Consider the following 20202-nt stretch of genomic DNA (forward strand, 5'->3'; position numbering starts at 1 on the left):
ATTTTTGTCCCTTTAGACATTGAATAATTGTAATGTATATAACAGCATTTGGTACTTAACTTTTAGTATCCTGACTATGATACTGTACTTTAAGTATGTCATGATTAACTATTTATCATTATAGATTTTATGAAAATTTAAAAACTGGGTGGCTGCATCTGGAGAAATTTATTTATGCTTATGAATTTAGTATTCAACTTGTTAGGCCTAATACTTAATTGTTTCTCCACTAGGGAAAATTTTTTAAAGTATTTGAAAATTAACTTACATATGTACAAATACCTTTCTGAAGATTATTTTAAGTTAATTTCATTGTATACCACTTTATTTTCAGGTTGCCAACATCTTAGTCATAGTATTTTGTTATTTTGCACAGTATTAAGGGTGCAAGGATGGAATCTGGCTTCCATTTTGTCATCTTTCTTTTAGAAATATGTTCAGAGTAAAGATAGACATTCATGCACACAGAGAAGCCAATAGCAAAATGGGGATTCTGGTCTGGTTTGCTTATGTTTAGTAAGTATTCTATACCATTATCATCAAGATGTTGTTGTTGTTGTTGTTGTTGTTGTTGTTGTGTGCCACTGAATCAGAACCAGCCTATAGCTGGCCCTCCAGGTTTTCAGAGGCATTAATCATATGGGAAGAGATTGCTTATCCTTCCAAGGAGCAGCTGATGGATTTGAACCCTGTGTCTTCAGGGTTGCAGTGCAGCTTCTTGCCGCTAGACCATAAGGCATATGTAATAAAAGCTGAATTGGAGTGCATGACTTAACCCAACATATTTAAATGATGATTCTTGTTCTTGATCCCTGTTTCCATGAAAATGACTATGATGTTCTTTACCGAACCAGTTACAAGGTGAAAAACTCCAGTCATCTAGTTAAATGATAGCTGTAACTTCTAAAGCAGTCCTTTCTTAGTGTTTGTGATGGGAGGAAAGGGGAAAAGCCAACTAAAAGGCTCCACTGCATGTGTGTGGCAGCACACTATCCCAACCTGAATGAAAAAGAAAACAAAATACCAATGAATGTCAGGCTTTTACAAAGTCATCAGATTAGCAGTAATTCTTAAGCAGTAATTAAAAAGGATTAAGAAAAAGTGACTAGAAACCTAAGACAGAAGTTGATTTCCGTAAGAACTTGAAATAAAGAGCAGAAATACTCTCATTCTTCCCAGTACATAGGTTTTTTGGTTTTGTTGGTTTTTATTTTCTTTTTGAGATTTTATACAGTTTATTTCCATTCATTCATTGTTGCATGTTTTCCTTAATGTCTGCCCCTCCCTCTCCCACCACCCCCACCAGTTTGCTTTTTCTTTGGGAAAAAATTCTTTTAATTATTATACAGCCCCACCACCACTGACCAAGTTACTATGCAGCTCTTATTCTGTACTCTTGTCATGCCAATAATACCTAATCATATATTCCTTTTATACAGTTCTCTCCCTCATCTGTTTCAGTGCCATGTACATTATTTATCCTTTCTTAGTGTCTCCCCAACCCCCATGTCAGTCTTGTTTTATAACAGTTTTATGTGCTGTTTTCAAATGTGATCTTTTGACATGAATATGACTACTTATTTATCCAAAACTTCAGAATATAAAAATGCTTTTTCTTGGGCATTAATTGGGAGCTTTCGCCTACCTCAGCATTCCATGAGTATTTTAATTTTTGATTAATGAAATTTAAATTTATGTCATCACATGCTGGTCATTAGTTTTATATCACTGTAAGTTATTAGCTTATTGTGCAGCTTTGTCACTTATCCTGCTACTAAATTAAAATAATTACCATTACTTTCAATAACAATTTTTTATATCAGACTACATATGCAGTATAGAAAATTTAAGTATAAGAGAAGAAACTAAAACCACATTTTACTACATAATGATGGACATTATTAGCATTTTGAGGTTTTCCCTTACAGGGATTTTTTTATTTCCTAAATTATGTTTTGCTTTGTTTTCTCTTTTTATTTTAATATGGTCTGTGAGTGAAAATTTTTAAAGCATATTGATTTTCCATTTAACCATCCATACACATTTTATATTAATTATAATACCCTTACTGTAACTGCATTCTTCCCATTTCATTCCTGTGAATTCTTGGCTAATTAATCTTTCTAGCCTACTCCTTCTTGCCTTCTGAACTGTACTTTTGACAAAGGCAGTCCTTTTGATCTTATGTGGTTGATTATTCTAAGGAGTGAGTTACCTCTCTGGTATTACTATTCACTTTATAAACTTGTCTCAAAGTTCACCCACAGGGGTAAGCTTTGTGCCTGGTTTGAAGAGTTACAGAGCCATGGCCCCAGGAGTTCTTTTAGTCTCTGTTGGACTGGTAAGCCTGGCTGTTGTAGAGTGGTTAGTACTAATGTGTACATATCCTGATGTGTACTTTGTTCAATTGCTTTGTGAAGTATGATCTGAGTAGAGTCATAGTACTATATTCAGATGTATTCACTTAGAGCATTATATTTATAAACATTTTCCAAAATGAGCAGTTTCTTCAAGTACCATTTTAATGGCTTCATGATAGTCTTTCATGTGTAGTATATTATGATGACAGAAACTTGTCTGCTGATTTTGCTATTATGAATAAAGATGTGACAAAAATCTCATACATAAAGAATTTTTACTATTTGAGAATTTTTCCCAATCACCCTAAAAGTAAAATTACTGAAAAATTTAGGCTCTCAATAAGTATTGTGGATTTTTCTCAGTCAGGGTAATTACCCTCCTGCTGATAAACTTCAAGAAAGCTGAATTTGCCAGATCTCTTCAATTCTTGTTAATTTTTTTCTTTTTGGTATGGCTTGTCATTAATTTTTTCTGTGATGCTGAACACTGTGCCACTGGTATGTGAAATGCTATAATGGTTACCCATTGTGAACATTGTTTGGTGGAGCTCCCAGATTAAGATAAGCTTGCAAGCAGGTGTGGCATCCATTTCCTAAACAACATGCTTCTGGAAACTCGAAGAACTCAGAAACAAGAAGTTATAGAACAGCGTTCAGGTCTTGTTCATAGGATCACTGAGTTGTGCTCGACTTGACAGCACTTAATAATAACAACAACATTAATTATGCGTATAATTTTTTGTTATTAGGGTCACATGCTATGTGTATCCACTTCCTACAACAGCAGTAAATTTTTTACATTTTATTTTATATCAGTTTGCATACAAAATTCATATACATTATGTCATGAATATATACTGTGTTTCACACCTTTCTTCATTCACATTGTATGTGATACAATCATTCCTGTATGTTTTGTTTTATAAAGTTAGTCACCACTTGCCCACTATTACTCCTCCTTTTCAGGTTCCACCTAGATTTTTTCTAGTTCCTTTACCCCGTCCCACAAAACTCTGCAAATTCATGGCTTCCCCTTCTTCTTCCCCCTTTAAAGCTTTATACACATACTGCTAGTCACACTTCTATTTTATAATAATGGTATTATGGAGTATTTGTCCTTATGAAACTGAGTTAGTTGACTCAATATAGTGGTCTCTAGCCTCTCCCATGTTGTATAGAATTTATTTTATTTTTTTATTAATTTCAGTGGAAGTTTACAGAGACTTAATGTTTCCATTAATTTACTGTTGCACTTTTCTTCCTGTACACCCTCTCTCCCCCCAATTTACTCTTCTCTTTGAAAAGTAAAAGAAAAATTCTTGTTATACAATCCCTCCCCCCAAGTCCACTCCACTGTGCAGCCTTCATTCTAGACTCCTGTCATGACAGTAATACCTAATCATATATCCTTTTAAACAGTTCTCTCCCTCATCTGTTTCAATACAGTATACATTATTTATCTCCTCTTTCTCAGTCTTCCCTCAACCCTGATGTCAGTCATGTTTTACAACAGTGACCCATATGCAATATTTGTCCTTCTGTGACTGAGATAATTCACTCAGCATAATGTCCTCCATGGTCTCCCATTTTGTATATTTCATGAGTTCCTTGTTTTTCAATGCAGCGTAGTATTCCATTGTGTGACTATACCAGAACTACTCTATCCAGTCATTTGTTGATGGGCACTTGGGTTGTTTCCAACTCTTTGCTATTGTGAACAAAGCCACAGTAAACATGGGTGTGCATATATCTGCTTGGGTGGCAGTTCTGGTTTCTTCAGGGTATATTCCCAGTAGTGGAATTGCTGGGTCAAATGGAATTTCTATTTGCAACTTTTTGAGAAAGCACCATACAGCCTTCCATGGTGGTTGCACCATTTTACACTCCCACCAACAGTGAATAAGGTTCTAGTTTCTCCGCATACTCGCCAGCATTTGGTGGGTTCTGTTCTGTTAAATTTTACTGTTTTTACTGGGGTAAGATGATATTTCATAGTTTTGATTTGCATCTCTCTTAGAGCTAGGGATTTTGAACATATTTTCATGTGCTTGTTGGCCATCTGAATGTCTTCTTTGGTGAAGTGTCTGTTCATATCCTGTGCCCATTTTTCAGTTGGGTTATTTACCTTTATCTTGTTGTGGTGGTTGTATAGAATTTTTCAAAATTATTATTCCTGAGTTCTGCATAGTATTCCAGTGTGTGAATGTAGTACGGTTTTCCAGTCCTTTCATTTAGTGATGGTTAGTTGAGCTGTTTCCACATTCTTGATATTGTGAATAACAAAGCTATGAACATCAGTGTACACATTTCCATTTGTGTCTCAGTTCTATTTTCCTCAGGGCATACTCCTAGCAGTGGAATAGCTGGTCATAAAGATTTTCTGTATTCAGCTTTTTTAAGAAATGCTAAACGGCTTCCAGAGTGGTTGTACCATTTTACAGTCCCACTAAAGTATATGAGAATTCCAATCTCTTCACATCCATTCGAACATTTATTGCTTGCTGTCTTGTTAAATTTTGCCACTGCTAATGGGGTGGGATAGTATCTCCTTGTGATTTTGGTTTGCATCTCTCTGCTGGTGATTTTGAAATAGTGAGTTGTATGCTATGAGCATACTCAATGTTGTTAATGATTTAACTGGTTGAGGCAAAAGTCTTGTCATGCAAAGTAGAGGAAGAATTGTAGTCACCCTAATGCTTCTGCAGTAGTCCAACTAAGAATATTTTAATTCAGTTAATTTTTATCTAGAGAATGACCAGGATAGTTGGGGAATAGGACCCTAAGTAAAAAACTAAGAACTATCTTTATTATCCTTGAAAGACTCATATATAGAAGAAAAAGTAACCTTGATTTGTATTGCTACAGAATGCAGAAATAACTTCTATATCTCTCTGTTAGAGAAAGAAGTTTGGTTAATATTTATAAATATATAATATTTCTATATTATACTATTTGCTTTAAATTAAACTAAACTGCTTTTTTAATTAATGATCCCTCCACATATGCATGCATTACTAGACTCTTTCAATGCTAAATTTGTTGAATTTGTTGTTGGTGGTGGTGTTATTAGTCCTTATATTAATGTTAAGACTTACCTTGGAAAAGTGTGAAGGAATTGTGATCTTTTACCCCAATTGTGTGTGATTATTTTTTTTTCTATGTTGAGGGAATTTTGAGATGTCTGAATGTTTATGTGTTTGAACTGAATGACTTTCTACACAAAGATAATAGAAAATGTAGAAAGAGGCTATTGGTAAAATCCAGTGGCACTAAATTCCTCCTTTTTAAAATCCATATGTGATAACAGTGTAAAGTTATTTGCTATGAGTATAGAAAAAGCATCTGATGATTTTGTGCCATTTCCTTGAAAGAAAGACGACTTCATGAAACACTGGAACAAACAAAACAACTTCTTTCTGGTATTAATGATGCTTTCCAGAGAAAATGGATCTACAAGTTATTTATTGGTAAAAGAAAGTATGTAGAAAGTAAAGTATAATGGCATAAGATAAGAATTAAGACCAAAAAAAAAAAAAATAATAGATGTCAAAAGAGAATTAAAAAAATCTTTTTATTAGGGATCTAAATATATTGGTAATTGCACTTTGAGACAACAGAGTTCTAAAATATTTTGTTTATAGGGAGATTGGCGGAAAACTTCTCATGGTAGAAACTCGACTTCCCAATGATCTGGCTGAATTTGAAGGAGACTTTTCCTTAGAAGGACTTCGTCTGTGGAAAACTGCTTTCTCAGCGATGACTCAAAATCCAAGACCAGGATCACCTCTTCGTAATGGCCAAACAGTTGTCAGTAAAGTGTCAAATAATAGCCATAAGATGGTTGAAGATAAAAAAATTGTAATTATGCCTTGCAAATGTGCCCCAAGTCGACAGCTGGTTCAAGCATGGCTTCAAGCCAAAGAAGAATATGAACGTTCCAAGAAACTGCCTAAAACTGAGCCAACTGCAGTTGTAAAATCTGTTGAGAACTTCAGCTCTTCAGTTAACCCAGATGACAAACCTGTAGTACCTCCAAAAATGGCTTCAGCACCACAGATACTCCCCGCTGCAGCATATACCAAGAAGGATATTGATAATTCTCAGATGGCTTTGCAAGTATCAACCCCTGAATGTTGGGGAATAACAAGTGAAAGTCAGATGTTGCCACCAGTTGCTGCATCAAATGATCTTGAGGAAGATGAAGGTGACGATGATGATGACTTTAGTGTCAGTTATAGTTCCCCTGATTCTCCAGTAATCCCCCCTTGGCAACAACCAGTATCTACAGAGTCCAAAGCATTAAATGGAGGTGATGGAGTTTCGTCACCAACAGAGGAGCTATGTTCCTTGACTGTTGAGAACTTATTAAAGCCAATAAAAGATGGTACACAGAAAAGTCCCTGCAGTGAGCCCAGGGACGCTCTACTGTTATCCCCAATTAATGTTAGGGCAAGAACTGGAAAATGTGAATCACTTTGCCTTCATAGTACCCCAATCATACAGAGAAAACCCCAGGAAAGGCATACTGAAGCAGCTGGTCTTAACCCTTTATCAGCAGGTAAGTGTACAAATAACAGAATAGCTCCCTCATTATTCTGCAAAGATTAGAAATAGCATTAACCTATATAATGAAAATCAGAGTTTTGTTTGGTTTAAGGATTTTGGAGGGGTTTGTTTTTTTTTAAGTTTTATTGTTATTTAGTCATGTCTTGGGAAGTCATGTCTTTTCTCCTTTTTATTTATGGCTGAAATATTAGAGCCCATTCATAGAAACCTGACAGCTTCTTTCTCAACTTGAATTTTCCCCATTGACTTTTAAACCTACCCAAACCTCACTCATCTTTGAAAGTAGAAACAAAACCCAAAACCTTTGGCTTCATCTCTGCTTTTTTCTGTCTTTCAAAGCCGGATTCCATTTCTTTACATCAGACTCCCTTTTTAGCCTAATCTACTATGGATTCTTCCCCATCCTTCCACGTTTAACACTTGTAAAGATTTTCAGTAATCCTGTAGCTAAAGCAGTAGCGGACATTTTCAGTCTTCCTATCACATACTCTGTAAACAAACTACTGTTTATTGACCACACTTTTCTTCTTGGAGCTCATCCCTTTCTCTGTCTTCCTTCTTCTCTATATCCTTTTCCTTAATTTCCTTTCAAACATATCCTTTTGGTTTCCATTATTATCTAAAATTTTTTACTAAGGTTTGGCTTTAAGCTGCTTTCTTTTTTTTTTCTCTGTATCTTCTCCCTAAATTATCTACTTCCTCTTCTCAGGATTACAACAGATAACTCACAAATTTATATCTCCAGCTTTGAATTATCTTTTAAGCTGCAAACCACTTTATCTGGATATCATTTGGCATGGGACCTCAGGGTGATCTCACTGCACACCTCCCTTCCCAACATAGTCTTATTCCCACACACACCTGCACACAGAAACCCATCGTGTCCTCCATCTTGACCTGTTTCAGATATCAGTGGGTAGTAATCACCATCTCTCAGTTAACTTAGTTGCACAAATAAACATTCTTTAATACCATCCACTAACCACCTGTGGTTCTAGTCCATTATTAAGTCTTACCATTTTATTTATTGCGTTGCCCAGTATGCTTCATTCAGTTACCATGTGCTTCATTCACCCTTTGCTGCCAATACCTTAGGCCAAGGTACCGCCATCTGTCGCCTAGGCTCCTGTACTAATCTTCTTAGCCACTCTTTGCAATCTCCCCTCCTTTTTAGCACAGTTGTTGTTGTTGTTGTTGTTAGGTACCACTGAGTCAGAACCAACTCATAGCTGACTGTCGTCAGCGGATTTTCAGAGGCAGTTAATCACATGGAAGGAGATTTCCTGTCTTTCTCCCACAGTGCAGCTGGTGGATTCAAACTGAGTGCCTTTGGGTTGGCAGCCAACTCCTTATCACGAGGTCACCAGAGTTCCTTTGTTACAGTTGCATCAGTTAAAATTTCACTTTTCTATATGTATTTGATGACTATTTCATTTTCTTCCTTGACTTCATAAGGACAGAGACTGGGTCATTCCCTCCCTCATCACCGTTTTGATAAATAAGAAAATAATTGCTTCCCAGGATAATTATTGAAACATAAGACTTAGTACTTAATCATTTATTTTAAAATACAAATGTTTAAAGTTACTTTGGTAGATATTAAATATTTTGATTTGTTTCATTTTTAAGGTGTGAAGTCTTTAAAAATTTAATATGATAGTATTCCCAAATTTTGATCAGTGTGTGTTTCTACAGAACCAAAATCCCAGAAATTGAATCATAAGAAAGGAACTAATCCTGACACTCTTAGAAGAGCACTCATAACCACACAAGCAAAGGTAACTATACTAAACCTATTTTAAAATGTCTGGAAGTTCCATTCTTATTCTTAGATTTCAGTTAGATAAATAACTTTGTGTCACAATTTTTTTAAAATTTATTTTTGCTTCATTTATTTACATGTCTTTGAGACAACAAGAAATTGCCTAATTTTTTTTTAGGGTTTTTTTTTTTTTTTTTTGGTTGTTGTTGGAATCTAAAAGATTCTTATATGTAAATACAAATGTTACAGAGAAAGTGAATATGATAGCCAAAATGTGGATTATGAGGATACAAATACATTAACTGATTACTGGCAAAATCAGAACAGTCCAATGACAGCAGAGCTCAAGTAAGTGATTTTTGATCCCACCAAAAATATATCCTTTGTCTTGGTTTATTTTTTTTTCTCAAATATAACAATACTGATTTTTTACTAAGTAGCAAAAAGAAGCAACATTACTTACTACTGAATCTCTGAAATAGCATAAATGCCTGTTCAAATACTGAAAATGAGGTAAAACTTAGAGGTGTGTGGTTACAGAAAAAAGTATTCTTAGAAATATATGATGATGGAAGTCACTTTCATATTGGTTACTTCTCATTAGTAATAATTCACTACATAAAATATATCCCAGAATTTTTATTTTGAGACTGTCAATACTAAAAAAGAAAACTCCATTAATATGCAATTGTGTTATAAGCTGTTTATATGATAAAAAAATACCACCGTATTATGAACATAAATCAGTACTTAGGAGAAAAGAGTATGTTTGGAAGTTGGAAAAGTTGTTCTTTAAAAATATAGAGATTGTACATTTTTCAGACCATTGAAGATTATTTACAATGATTAATTTTTCAAATAGCATGTTGCATTAGAGTAGAATACAAATCTAGAATTTCACATTTTTATAAGCCTTAGCAAAAGTAGTTGCAAATAGAAAGGTCAAAGTAAATGTCCATGTGGGATAGCTGTCAGTTTTTATACAAGACTATTTATTATTTTGGATTTATAAAGTCAAAGCAGTGCAGAGTTTGCTTACAGATTATCTCAGATGTTTCTGCATATATCCACTTCTAGTGTCTTGAAAGAGCAGCCTAAAAAGTGAACACTTACGGTTTCTTTTTGGAACTAAAAATATTATATTAATTTATCATTTATAAGTACATAAAGCATATTGTCTAAATTTAACAAAATAATCAAGAAATGACTGTTCATGTATTTTCTTTTTCCTGGCTATGTGTGTTTCTTTCAATAGAATGAGTTTGCAGCAGTAAACACCCCAAAGAAAGAAACTTCTCAGATTGATGGACCATCTTTAAACAATACTTATGGTTTCAAAGTCAGCATTCAAAACTTACAAGAAGCAAAAGCTTTACATGAGGTAAAACTATAATAAGGTCTTTGGCACTATGCTTAATTAGTATATTTTCTTTTATGGAACAAGTGTGTAAATATTTTTACTGGGTGAGGAATATATTGAAGTCTTATTTGTTAATCTCTATTTTGTATTTATTTGTATTACAGAAGATGTAATTCAAAACATATATAATTTGCAAATCTGAGTTATTCTGTTTTAACTGAATGATTAAAAAATGAATGGCAGCATGTATATTAAGAAAAATTTTGTCATATGCACCTGAGGAACTAAATTTTTAATGTTGTCTACTTGATTTATATCTTTAAAACTGATCTCAGTTCCATTACTAGAAAACCTAATAAAAAGTTTCTTTTAAAAAGTTTGTTTTTTCAAATGCAGATTTTATGAAATGTAAATACATAGCAAGGACACTTCAGTGGCTTAGTGGTAAGGAGCTACACTGCATATCCAAAGGCATGCAATGTGAATCCAACAGGTTCTCCTCAGGAGAAAGATGTACTCTCCTCTGTGCAGTTTACTGCCTCTGAAAACCTACTGGTGTGTCTGCAGTGAGTCAGTTCCAACTCAACAGTAGCCACATGGCATCAACTACAGATCAAAGATTTTGAAAGAAAAGTTTGCTTCACATTGACATGTAATGTACACTGGATATTGATTTTAAAAGCTTTTAGGAAAAATGAATAATGTTTACATTGAATGTATTTTGATATTGAGAGTAACAATTGGGATATATTAAGTTAAATAAAATACAGTTAAAATTAAGTTCACTTTACTTTGCTATAGTATTGTTGTGTACCATAGAATCAGAAACGATTCATAGCTGATCCTCCAGCAGGTTTTTAGAGACAGTAAATTACATGGGAGTAAATTGCCCTTCTTTCTCCCATGGAACAGCTGGTGAATTTGAATGACAAGGCTTTGGATTGGCAACAAACTCCTTGCCATTGAGCCAGCAGAGCTCCATTTGTTTTAGTGTAGCTAGAAAAAGTTTAAATTACTTATGTGGCTCTTGTAGGTTTATTGAACACTCTTAGTTTATATACTTGTTTAATCTTTGTCCTCAGTTGTGAGTGGATTGTTTAATTTAGAGGTTTAGATAAATTATCAAATTCTTCTGGAAATAGAATTAACAGATCATTGTTGTTGGTCTTATGTGCTGCCAAGTCGCCTGCAACTCATAGCAACCCTATGTACAATAGCCCTAAAACCTGTTCTATCCCTTGCCACTCTTATTGTCCTCCATACACCTACCCCCACTACCTCAGTCATTGAATCAATCCATCTCATCAAGGGTCTTCCTCTCCTGCGCTGCTCCCTCCAGCTTCCCAAGCATGACATCTCTCTCCAAGGACTGGTCCCAAGTATGTCAGACGAAGCATCAGAATCCTTGCCTCCAAGGAGCAGCCTTCCTTCACCCCCTCCAGGACAAACCTGTTCATTCTCTTAGCAATCCATGGTATATTCAATACTCTTCTCCAACACCATAGCTCAAAGGCATCAATTCTACTTCTATCACCCCTAGTCATTTTCCAGCTTTCTGATGCATCGTGATTGCAAAGACCATGGTCTGTGTCAGGCGAAACCTAGTCTCCAGATTGACATCATTGCTCTTCAGTATTTTAGAGAGGGTTCTAACAGCAGACTTTCCCATCACCATACGTCTTTTAATTTCCTGGCTGCACGTACCAAGAGTGTTGATTGAGGAGCCAAGCAAACTAAAGCTGTGAACAGTCTCTGTCTCTTCATCATCTGTCATAATGCTGCCAATTGGTCCAGTGGTGAGAATCTTTGTTTTCTTGATACTGAGCTTCAATCCTAGTGAAGACTGCAGTCCTTGACCTTCTGCAGAAACACTTCAAGTCCTCAATTTCAGCAAGCAGTGATTGTGTCATCTGCATAATGGAAATTGTTGATGGGTCTTCCTCCAATCCTGATGCCACATTTCTCCTCATAGAGCTAACAGATGCTGCCCTAGATGTACTCACCAAGTTTTGCCAAGAAATCTGGAGGACAACCACTTGTCCAACTGACCTAAATAGATCTATATTTGTTCCCATTCCAAAAAAAGATGATCCGACAGAGTGTAGAAGTTATCGAACAATGTCATTAATATCACATGCAAGCAGGATTCTGCTGAAGATTATCCAGAAACAACTGGAACAGCACATTAGTAGAGAACTACCAGAAGTGGAGACTGGGTTTAGAAGAGGTTGCAGTACTAGGGATATTGTAGCTAATGTTAGATGGATCGTGGCTGAAAATATTGGTTACCCAAGGAATGTATATCTGTGTTTCATTGATTGTGCAGAGGCGTTTGACTGGGTGGATCACAACGAACTGTGGCTATCTCTGAGAAGAATGGGAATCCCAGAACACTTGATCATGCTAATATGAAACCTATACTTGGACCAGGAGGCCGTCATCAGAACAGAGCAAAGAAACACTGCATGGTTCAAAATTAGGAAGGGTGTATGCCAGGGACGTGTCATATGTCCATACCTTTTCAGTCTATATGCAGAACAGATTTTCCAGGAGTCTGGGCTCTATGAGGAGGATTAACATAGATTAAGAAAAAATTAAAAATTTTTATTTACTATTTAAAAAAATACTTTAAATACAAAAGCCTGGTTACCAGATCCTGTTTGCCTATACAAGAGGCTTCCCACCACAGCTGATTGCAAACAAAATCAGAAACCGAATAGTTAATCAGCTTACACTTGATTGCTAACGCATTCAGATGGGCTGCATAGGAATCAAATTGACTACATTTGTGGAAGAAATCGTTGGAGAAGCTCAATATCAGCAGTCAAAACTAGGCCAGGGGCAGTCTGTGGGGTCAGATCATCAAATTATTCATATGCAGGTTCAAATTGAGGCTGAAGAAAAGTAAAATAAGTTCATAGGAACTAAGATATGAATCAATTCCATCTGAATTTCATGATCATCTTTAGGTTTTCAGTCATTGAACCAGAGTGATCGAAGACCAGATGAGTTGTGGGATGATATCATTCATGAAGAAAGCAAAAGATCATTACAAAAACAGAGGAGAAAGAAAAAATTGAAATAGATGTCAGAAGAGACTCTATGTCAGAAGAGACCCTAAAGGTTGCACTGGAATATCAAGAAGCGAAAACTAAACATGTTGAAGTGAAAGAACTGAACAGAGGATCCCAAAGGGCATCTCCAGAGGACAAAGCAAACTATTATAATGGAATGTGCAAAGAGCTGGACTTGGAGAATAAAAAGGGAAGCACTCGCTGTACATTTCTCAAGCTGAAAGAACTGTAAAACAAATTTAAGCTTCATGGAGCAATGTTGAACAGTGCTATGGGCAATATATTGAATGACCCAGAAAGCATCAAAAGAAAATGGAGGAAATACACAGAGTCCCTGTACCAGAAAGAATTGATTGACACAGAAAAATTTCAAGAAATACTGTATGAACAGGAGTGAATGAAGGAGGAAGTGGAAGCTGCATTGAAGGCATAGGCAAGAAATAAGGCCCAGGTATCATTGGGATACCAATTAATGTGTTTCAACTAACAGATGCAACCTTGGATGCACTCACCAGTCTATGCCTAGAAATTTGGAGGACAGATCTCTGGCTAATGGATTGGAAGTGGTCCATATGTATTCCCCTTCCAAAGGAAGGTGATCCAACTCAATGTAGAAATTATAGAACAATATCATTGATATAATATGAAAGCATAATACTAATGAAGATCATTCAAAAACATCTAGAACTGTATATAGATAAGGAACTGCCAGAAGTTCAGGCAGGATTTAGAAGAGGCCATGGCTGCAGGGATATCATTGCTGATGTCAGATAGATCCTGGCTGAAAGTAAGTAATAACAGAAGAATGTCTTTTTGGCTTTATTGACTATACAAAGGCATTTGACAGTATGGATCATGACAAGTTGTGGCTGACATTGAGAAGAATGGGAATCCCAGAGCACTTGATTGTGCTCATGCAGAACCTAAACTTAGACTAGGAGGCTGTTGTGTGAACAGAACAGGGGAACACGGCAGGTTTAAAATTGAGAAGGTAGTGTGCCAGGGTTTGTATTCTCCTTCCATACCTATTCAGTCTCTATGCTGAATAAATTATCCAAGAAGCTAGACTATAAGGAGGAGTGTGGCATGAGAATTGGAGGGAGACTCATCAATATAACCTGCATTATGCAGATGACAGAACCTTATTTGCTGAAAGTGAGCAGGGCTTGAACCCCTTTTAGAAGATCAAGGAATACAGCCTTCCATGTGGATTGCACGTCATGTTAGGAAAACAAGGATTCTTACCACTGGATCCATAGGCAGCATCATGATGGATGGATGGATGGATGGATGGATGGATGGATGGATGGATGGATGGATACGAGATTGAAACTGTCAACAATGTCATCTTGCTTGGATCCACAATTAACAGCCTTGGTACCAACACTCAGGAAATAAGGAAACACATTGCATTGAGAAAATCTGCAGTTAGGGACCTTTCCAAATTATTGAAAAGTAGTGATGTCAGTTTGAAGACTAAGGTGCTTCAGATTCAGGCCATGATCTTTCCAGTTACTACCTATGCGTCTGAAAGCTGCACAGTGAATAAGGATGACAGAAAAAGAATCAATGCCTTTGAGCTGTGGTGTTGGAGAAGAGCATTGAACATCCTGTGGACAGCCAAGAGAACAAACAGATAGAAACATCTTGGAGAGGGTGCAGCCAGAGTGCTCTTTGGAAGCAAGAATGATGAGGCTTCTTATCACATACTTTGGGTATGTTGCTAGGAAGGGCTCTTCCTTGGAGAAGGACATGATTCTGAGAAGGGTGAATGAAGGAAAGAAAGATCCTCAACCAGGTGGATTGATAATGGTGTCTGCAGCAGTGGGCTCTTGTGTGTCAGGAAGTGTGAGGATGACACAGGATAGAACAGAATTCAGATCTTTTGTTTATAGGGTTGCTATGACTTGTGTTCACCTTGACGGCACCTAACAACATCACTTATTTGCTCTAAGTTTGAACTCAGAATCATTTTTTAAATAATTAGATTGGGATGTACTCAGACTCCTTCATTGATACATTTGTGTATTTTTTATTTCAGCAACATCTGCTTCGTTTATAATAAAAAATTTTAAAACAAATTATTTCCTTCAATTTTTGATTTCAGGTTTGTTCTGATAAATCATACATATCTATATTTACTGCTTAATTTATCTGTATTTCAGGCACAGGTATAGTGTTAATTAAGCAGTAAATATAGATACATATGATTTACCAGAACATACATGAAATTAAAAATTGGAGGAAATAAAAAAAATAATTGGAGGAAATCAACAACTATGAGATATCATCTCACCCCAGTAAGAATACCAATATTTAGCAGAACAGCAGGCAACAAATGCTGGTGAGGTTGTGGAGAAACTGGAACCCTTATTCATTGTTGGTAGAAGTGTAACATGGTGCAACCATGGTGGAAGGCAGTGTGGCACTTTCTCAAAAGTTGCAAATAGAAATACCATTTGACCCAGCAATTCCACTACTGGGAATATAACCCAAAGAGACCATAACTGCCACCCAAGCAGATATATGCTCACCCATGTTTATTACTGCTTTGTTCACAATAGCAAGGAGTTGGAAACAACCTAAGTGCCCATCAACAAACAAATGGATGGAGAAGCTTTGGTATATTCACACAATGGAATACTACACTGCATTGAAAAACAAGGAACTCATGCAATGTTATTCAGAATGGGTGACCCTGGAGGACATTGTGCTACGTGAAATATCTCAGTCACAAAAGGACAAATACTGCATAGAACCACTGTTGTAAAATGGGACTGACATCAGGGTTGGGGGGAGACTGAGAAAGATGGGTTCAATAATGTATACTGCATCAAAACAGATGAGGGAGAAAACTGTTTAAAAGGGATATGTGATTAGGTATTACTGTTATGACAGGAGTCCAGAGCAAAGGCTGCATAGCGGAGTGGACCTGGGGGGAGGGACTGTCAAATAATGAAAGAATTTTTCTTTTACTTTTCAAAGAGAAGAGTACACTGGGGAGGGGGGGTACAGGGAGAAAAGTGCAACAATGAATGAATGGAAATCCAAAGTCTCTGTAAATTTTCATTAAAATTAATAATAAATTTTTAAAAAATTGGAAGAAATCATTTGTTTTAAAATTATTTATTAAAGCAATTATTATTGAAGTGTCATACTTAAAGACCATAGCAAAAAATGTTTAACTTGATTTTCCTTTTTTTATTTGAAAAGAGTAAGCACTTGACTACTCTCTCCGAAACTGAAAGTTCAAATCCACCAGCCTTTCGTAGGAGAAAGATGTGTTGATCTATTTCTATAAAGATTTAACAGCCTTGCGAACTCTCTGGGACAGTTCTCTTCTTTTCTTCAGGATCATTGCAAATCAAAATGGATTTGACTTTTTGGTTTTACTACTGTTACTTATTTGTGTGTAGCCTGTCTTTCAATCTTTGGCCCTAATTACTTTTTTATACATAGCCTGCCTAGTCTTGGCCCTGAAGTTAAAATTCCTCAGACCTTGCTAGTTGCTAGTAATTTCTTCCTCCCAATGCATGCTTTCTTCATCTCAGACAGCCACCTTGTGGTCAAAACAGGAAATCTCTGCACTATGCCCCTTTTTCTGTAGCATTTTGCCAGGAGAAATGTTTTGCTTTGTTTCCTGTTAAAGATCCCTAGTAGTATATTGTTAGATGTTATAGTATAGTTGTGTTAGTAGTATATTTATGTTAGATGGTTAGTAGCCATTCCTCTGGAGAAAGATGGGTAGTTGCCTTCCATTAAAATCCTCAACCTTGAAACCCAACCAAGGGCCCCAGGAGTCAGAGTGCACTTAACAGCAGTGGACTTTGGGATTTTTTTTTGTTGCTGTTATCTCTTTCTGTATACAAATAGTCAGTTCACTGCAGAAGATGTTATTGCTACTTGTCTTGGAGTCAGTTCAACTCATAACAGCCTCATGTGTGCTCAGTGGAACTGCTCCATTAAATTTCTGAAGCAGTGACCTTTGTGAAGCAGATTGCCATGCTTGCCTTCCAAGGCATCTATCGATAGGTTTGACCTGGTGATGTCTTGTCTTGTAGTCAAGCATTTAACCAGTTGTACCATCCAAGGAGCCATATGTAGAAAATAAGCTTGTAATCCTTGCCCCATTTTTCACCTACTTACACTTTGTAAATCTGTTTGTTCTATTTATTCCCTGGGGTGGGGGGGGAAGTCTAAAGCATTTTTCAAGGAAAAAGCTCACTATTGTTAATTATAGAACAAAGTAGAACTGCACCCTTTTATTTCTAAGGCTATGATCTTTACATGGGATCCTTGTAACACAGGGGCTAAAGAACTCAGTTGCTAACAAAGTGGTTGACAGTTTAAAACCAGCAGCTACTCTGCAGTAGAAAGATGAGTAGTTTTCTCTCACTTTACAGCCTTGGAAGCTCTCTGGAGGGTCAGCTATGAGTTATTTTCAGTCAGCCCACTCAGTGAGTGAGTGTGAAATATGCCTGTGATAGTTATGTGCATAACTAATGTTCTTTACATTTAAAAATACAACAACAAATAGCTAATGAACACATGCAGTTTTCATGTACATTGTAAAATTTTCAAACAGATTTATAGTGAAAATTTTCCCTCCTACCTTAGGTTCTCAGTTTCCTTCCCCAGTGTTTTATCAAATGATTTTTTTAAAAATACATGTTTGCAGTTACTTTCTATGCATGTACTTAATTAACCTTTTTGCTCTCATCAGTTTCACTTATCAATGTATAATGATGATCTTTCCATGGTAGAATATATATCCAGCTCATTTTTTCTTTATTTTAAAGGTTAAAGAGTATGTCAATGTACACAGCCTTTATATATGACACATAATTTATATAGTCAAACGCCAAGTGATAGACATTTAGATTGTTTCATCTTTTGTTTTTACAATCTTGAATGAACATTGTTATGTATTTATTTTTGTAACATCAATGAAAATACCTATAAAATAAATTCTCAGGCGTAGAATAGCTACACCAAAGCATAAGTCCGTTTTAAATCTTGATAAATTTTTATCAGTTGTCCTCCAAAATACAGCTACCGGATTATACTCTCATTACCAATTAAAGCTGTACAGTCACATTTGTTCAACAGTTTACTAGTAATATAAATACAAATCCTTTATTAAATTTCCTGTGGTCTGAATAATTCTCAGTATTCCATTTTCCATTACCAGGAATGTTGTTGTTGTTGTTAAGTGCCGTCAAGTCGCAGGCGACTCATAGCGACCCTATGAAGGAGAGTCCTCGACGCACCAGGAATATGTACATGATAAAAATTATCAATTGTAATTTAAAATACATTCATTAGTTAAATTAGCATTCATTAGTCCATCCTGTGTTTTCTTTTTCTTACTTGGAGTTTCTATTAACTGTCTAGATTTTAGAAAGAAGAATAAAGGACTCTTCTTCCTTTAAAGTTAAAAAGAATTATCTATTAGCATAGGAACATAAGTGTGAAAGGCAAAACATTGCCTTTTTGTAGTATATGTCTATTAGAAAGTAATTGTTTGCATACACATTCAAAATTCTATATTTAAACAAGGAACCATAGAGGGAATTAATAAGTAAGAGCTCTGTATTTTAAAAATAGTTCTTAATGGTTCAAACTAACCAATCAAACTACTTCTCTGAATAAAGAATAAAAATAACAAGCTTTGGTTTGAACATAGAACCTCTTGGACTAATCATTCTCTTGCTCAGAAGAAAAGTGAGAGACAAATAGTTTTAACTGTGTATTATCTTTGAGAAATCTCAGTACAGTTTCAAATAGGAAAAATGAATTTATTTAATCTGACCTTTGGTGTAGAAATCTTTTCTTTTAATGTATAACATGTAAGTTGTAACTGTGTCTTGTAATTTTTCTGTAATTTTACCCAAATATGATTTTAGAGTCTTTGAGAAATACATGTCTTACAGTATGTCTCACCAAAAATATTCATAATAGTTTCTGTTTCCTTTTGTAGATACAAAATCTTACCCTAATCAGTGTGGAATTGCATGCCCGGACTAGGCGAGACTTAGAACCAGATCCTGAATTCGACCCGATTTGTGCTTTGTTCTACTGCATCTCATCTGACACTCCACTGCCAGATACAGACAAAACAGAACTCACAGGTGTAATAGTGATTGATAAAGACAAGACAGTCTCCAAACCAGGTACAGTTCCTTTTTCTTAACTATAAACCTGCCCTCTGTAGGCGAACCTTTTAACAGAGGAGTGGGTATCTTTTACTGAGTTCTAAACCAAGCAAGTATCAGGAACTTCTTTTCAAGATGTTTGTTAAGGTGAAAGTAGGAAAGATTTGTGTAACTTTATTCTAGATTCATTTTTCTTACTTGAAATATTGTGAAAAGCCAGAGCACAATAATATAAATATCCTAAGAAAAATTTTTAATTAATGTCTAATTTCTTCTAAATATTTTTATATAAAATACTAATTGTGACTGAATCCAAAAGATGATACATCTCTAGGTTGAGTGGAGTCTTCCTTATGTATTCATATCCTACCGTTTTGCTCCTAATAGGGTTTCATTTTACTTTAAAAAGTTATACAACTCTGAGTAAGTTAGTGGTTTCAATAGAGGCTTTTAAAATATATTCTACCTTTGTTTATATCTCCTTCTAAATGCATAGTATACTACTGGTTAAAAAAATTCTTCATATGTACACCTTACAAAGGATAAAACATAGTGTCCCTCTGGCCCACTACAGTTTAAAATGGCAGCCATTATGAGTTAATTCAGTCAATTGAGAAGGCAGTTTTAAAATAGAATATCAGTAGATGAGAATTTCCAATTTAATAAAGGATATGCTTAAGCTGACTTGTACTCTATTACCAGCAAACTGTTAGTTTCTTAATTTGGGCAACTAGCTCTGGTGGCCTGGCATCAAGGGAGTTTCACTGTTAACTCAAAGGCTGAGCCTTTGTGATGGTTCACATCCACCGGACTCTGTGGGAGAAAGGTGGGCAGTCTTGTTCCATGTAGTTTACAGATTTGAAGGCCTAATTGATGATCATTAGTTCTGATTCAGTAGCAATGAGTTTAGGTTTAGTAAGACATT

General features: G+C 35.7%; 1 protein-coding gene across 1 annotated transcript in view; it reads left to right on the forward strand.

Moving 5' to 3' along the window:
- The window catches only part of REV3L (REV3-like, polymerase (DNA directed), zeta, catalytic subunit), a 229381-nt gene that overhangs the window by 149005 nt on the left and 60174 nt on the right, over window positions 1-20202 (forward strand). Inside the window, exons 15-18 of the mRNA XM_006879036.1 lie at window positions 6002-6918; window positions 8622-8704; window positions 9944-10069; window positions 19103-19295. Of these exons, the coding sequence (XP_006879098.1) occupies window positions 6002-6918; window positions 8622-8704; window positions 9944-10069; window positions 19103-19295 (1319 nt within the window). The remainder of the gene's footprint in view (window positions 1-6001; window positions 6919-8621; window positions 8705-9943; window positions 10070-19102; window positions 19296-20202) is intronic.

This window comes from Elephantulus edwardii, unplaced genomic scaffold (genome assembly GCF_000299155.1).
Source record: "Elephantulus edwardii isolate Elephantulus edwardi_28Jun2011 unplaced genomic scaffold, EleEdw1.0 scaffold00002, whole genome shotgun sequence".
Taxonomy (NCBI): Eukaryota; Metazoa; Chordata; class Mammalia; order Macroscelidea; family Macroscelididae; genus Elephantulus; species Elephantulus edwardii.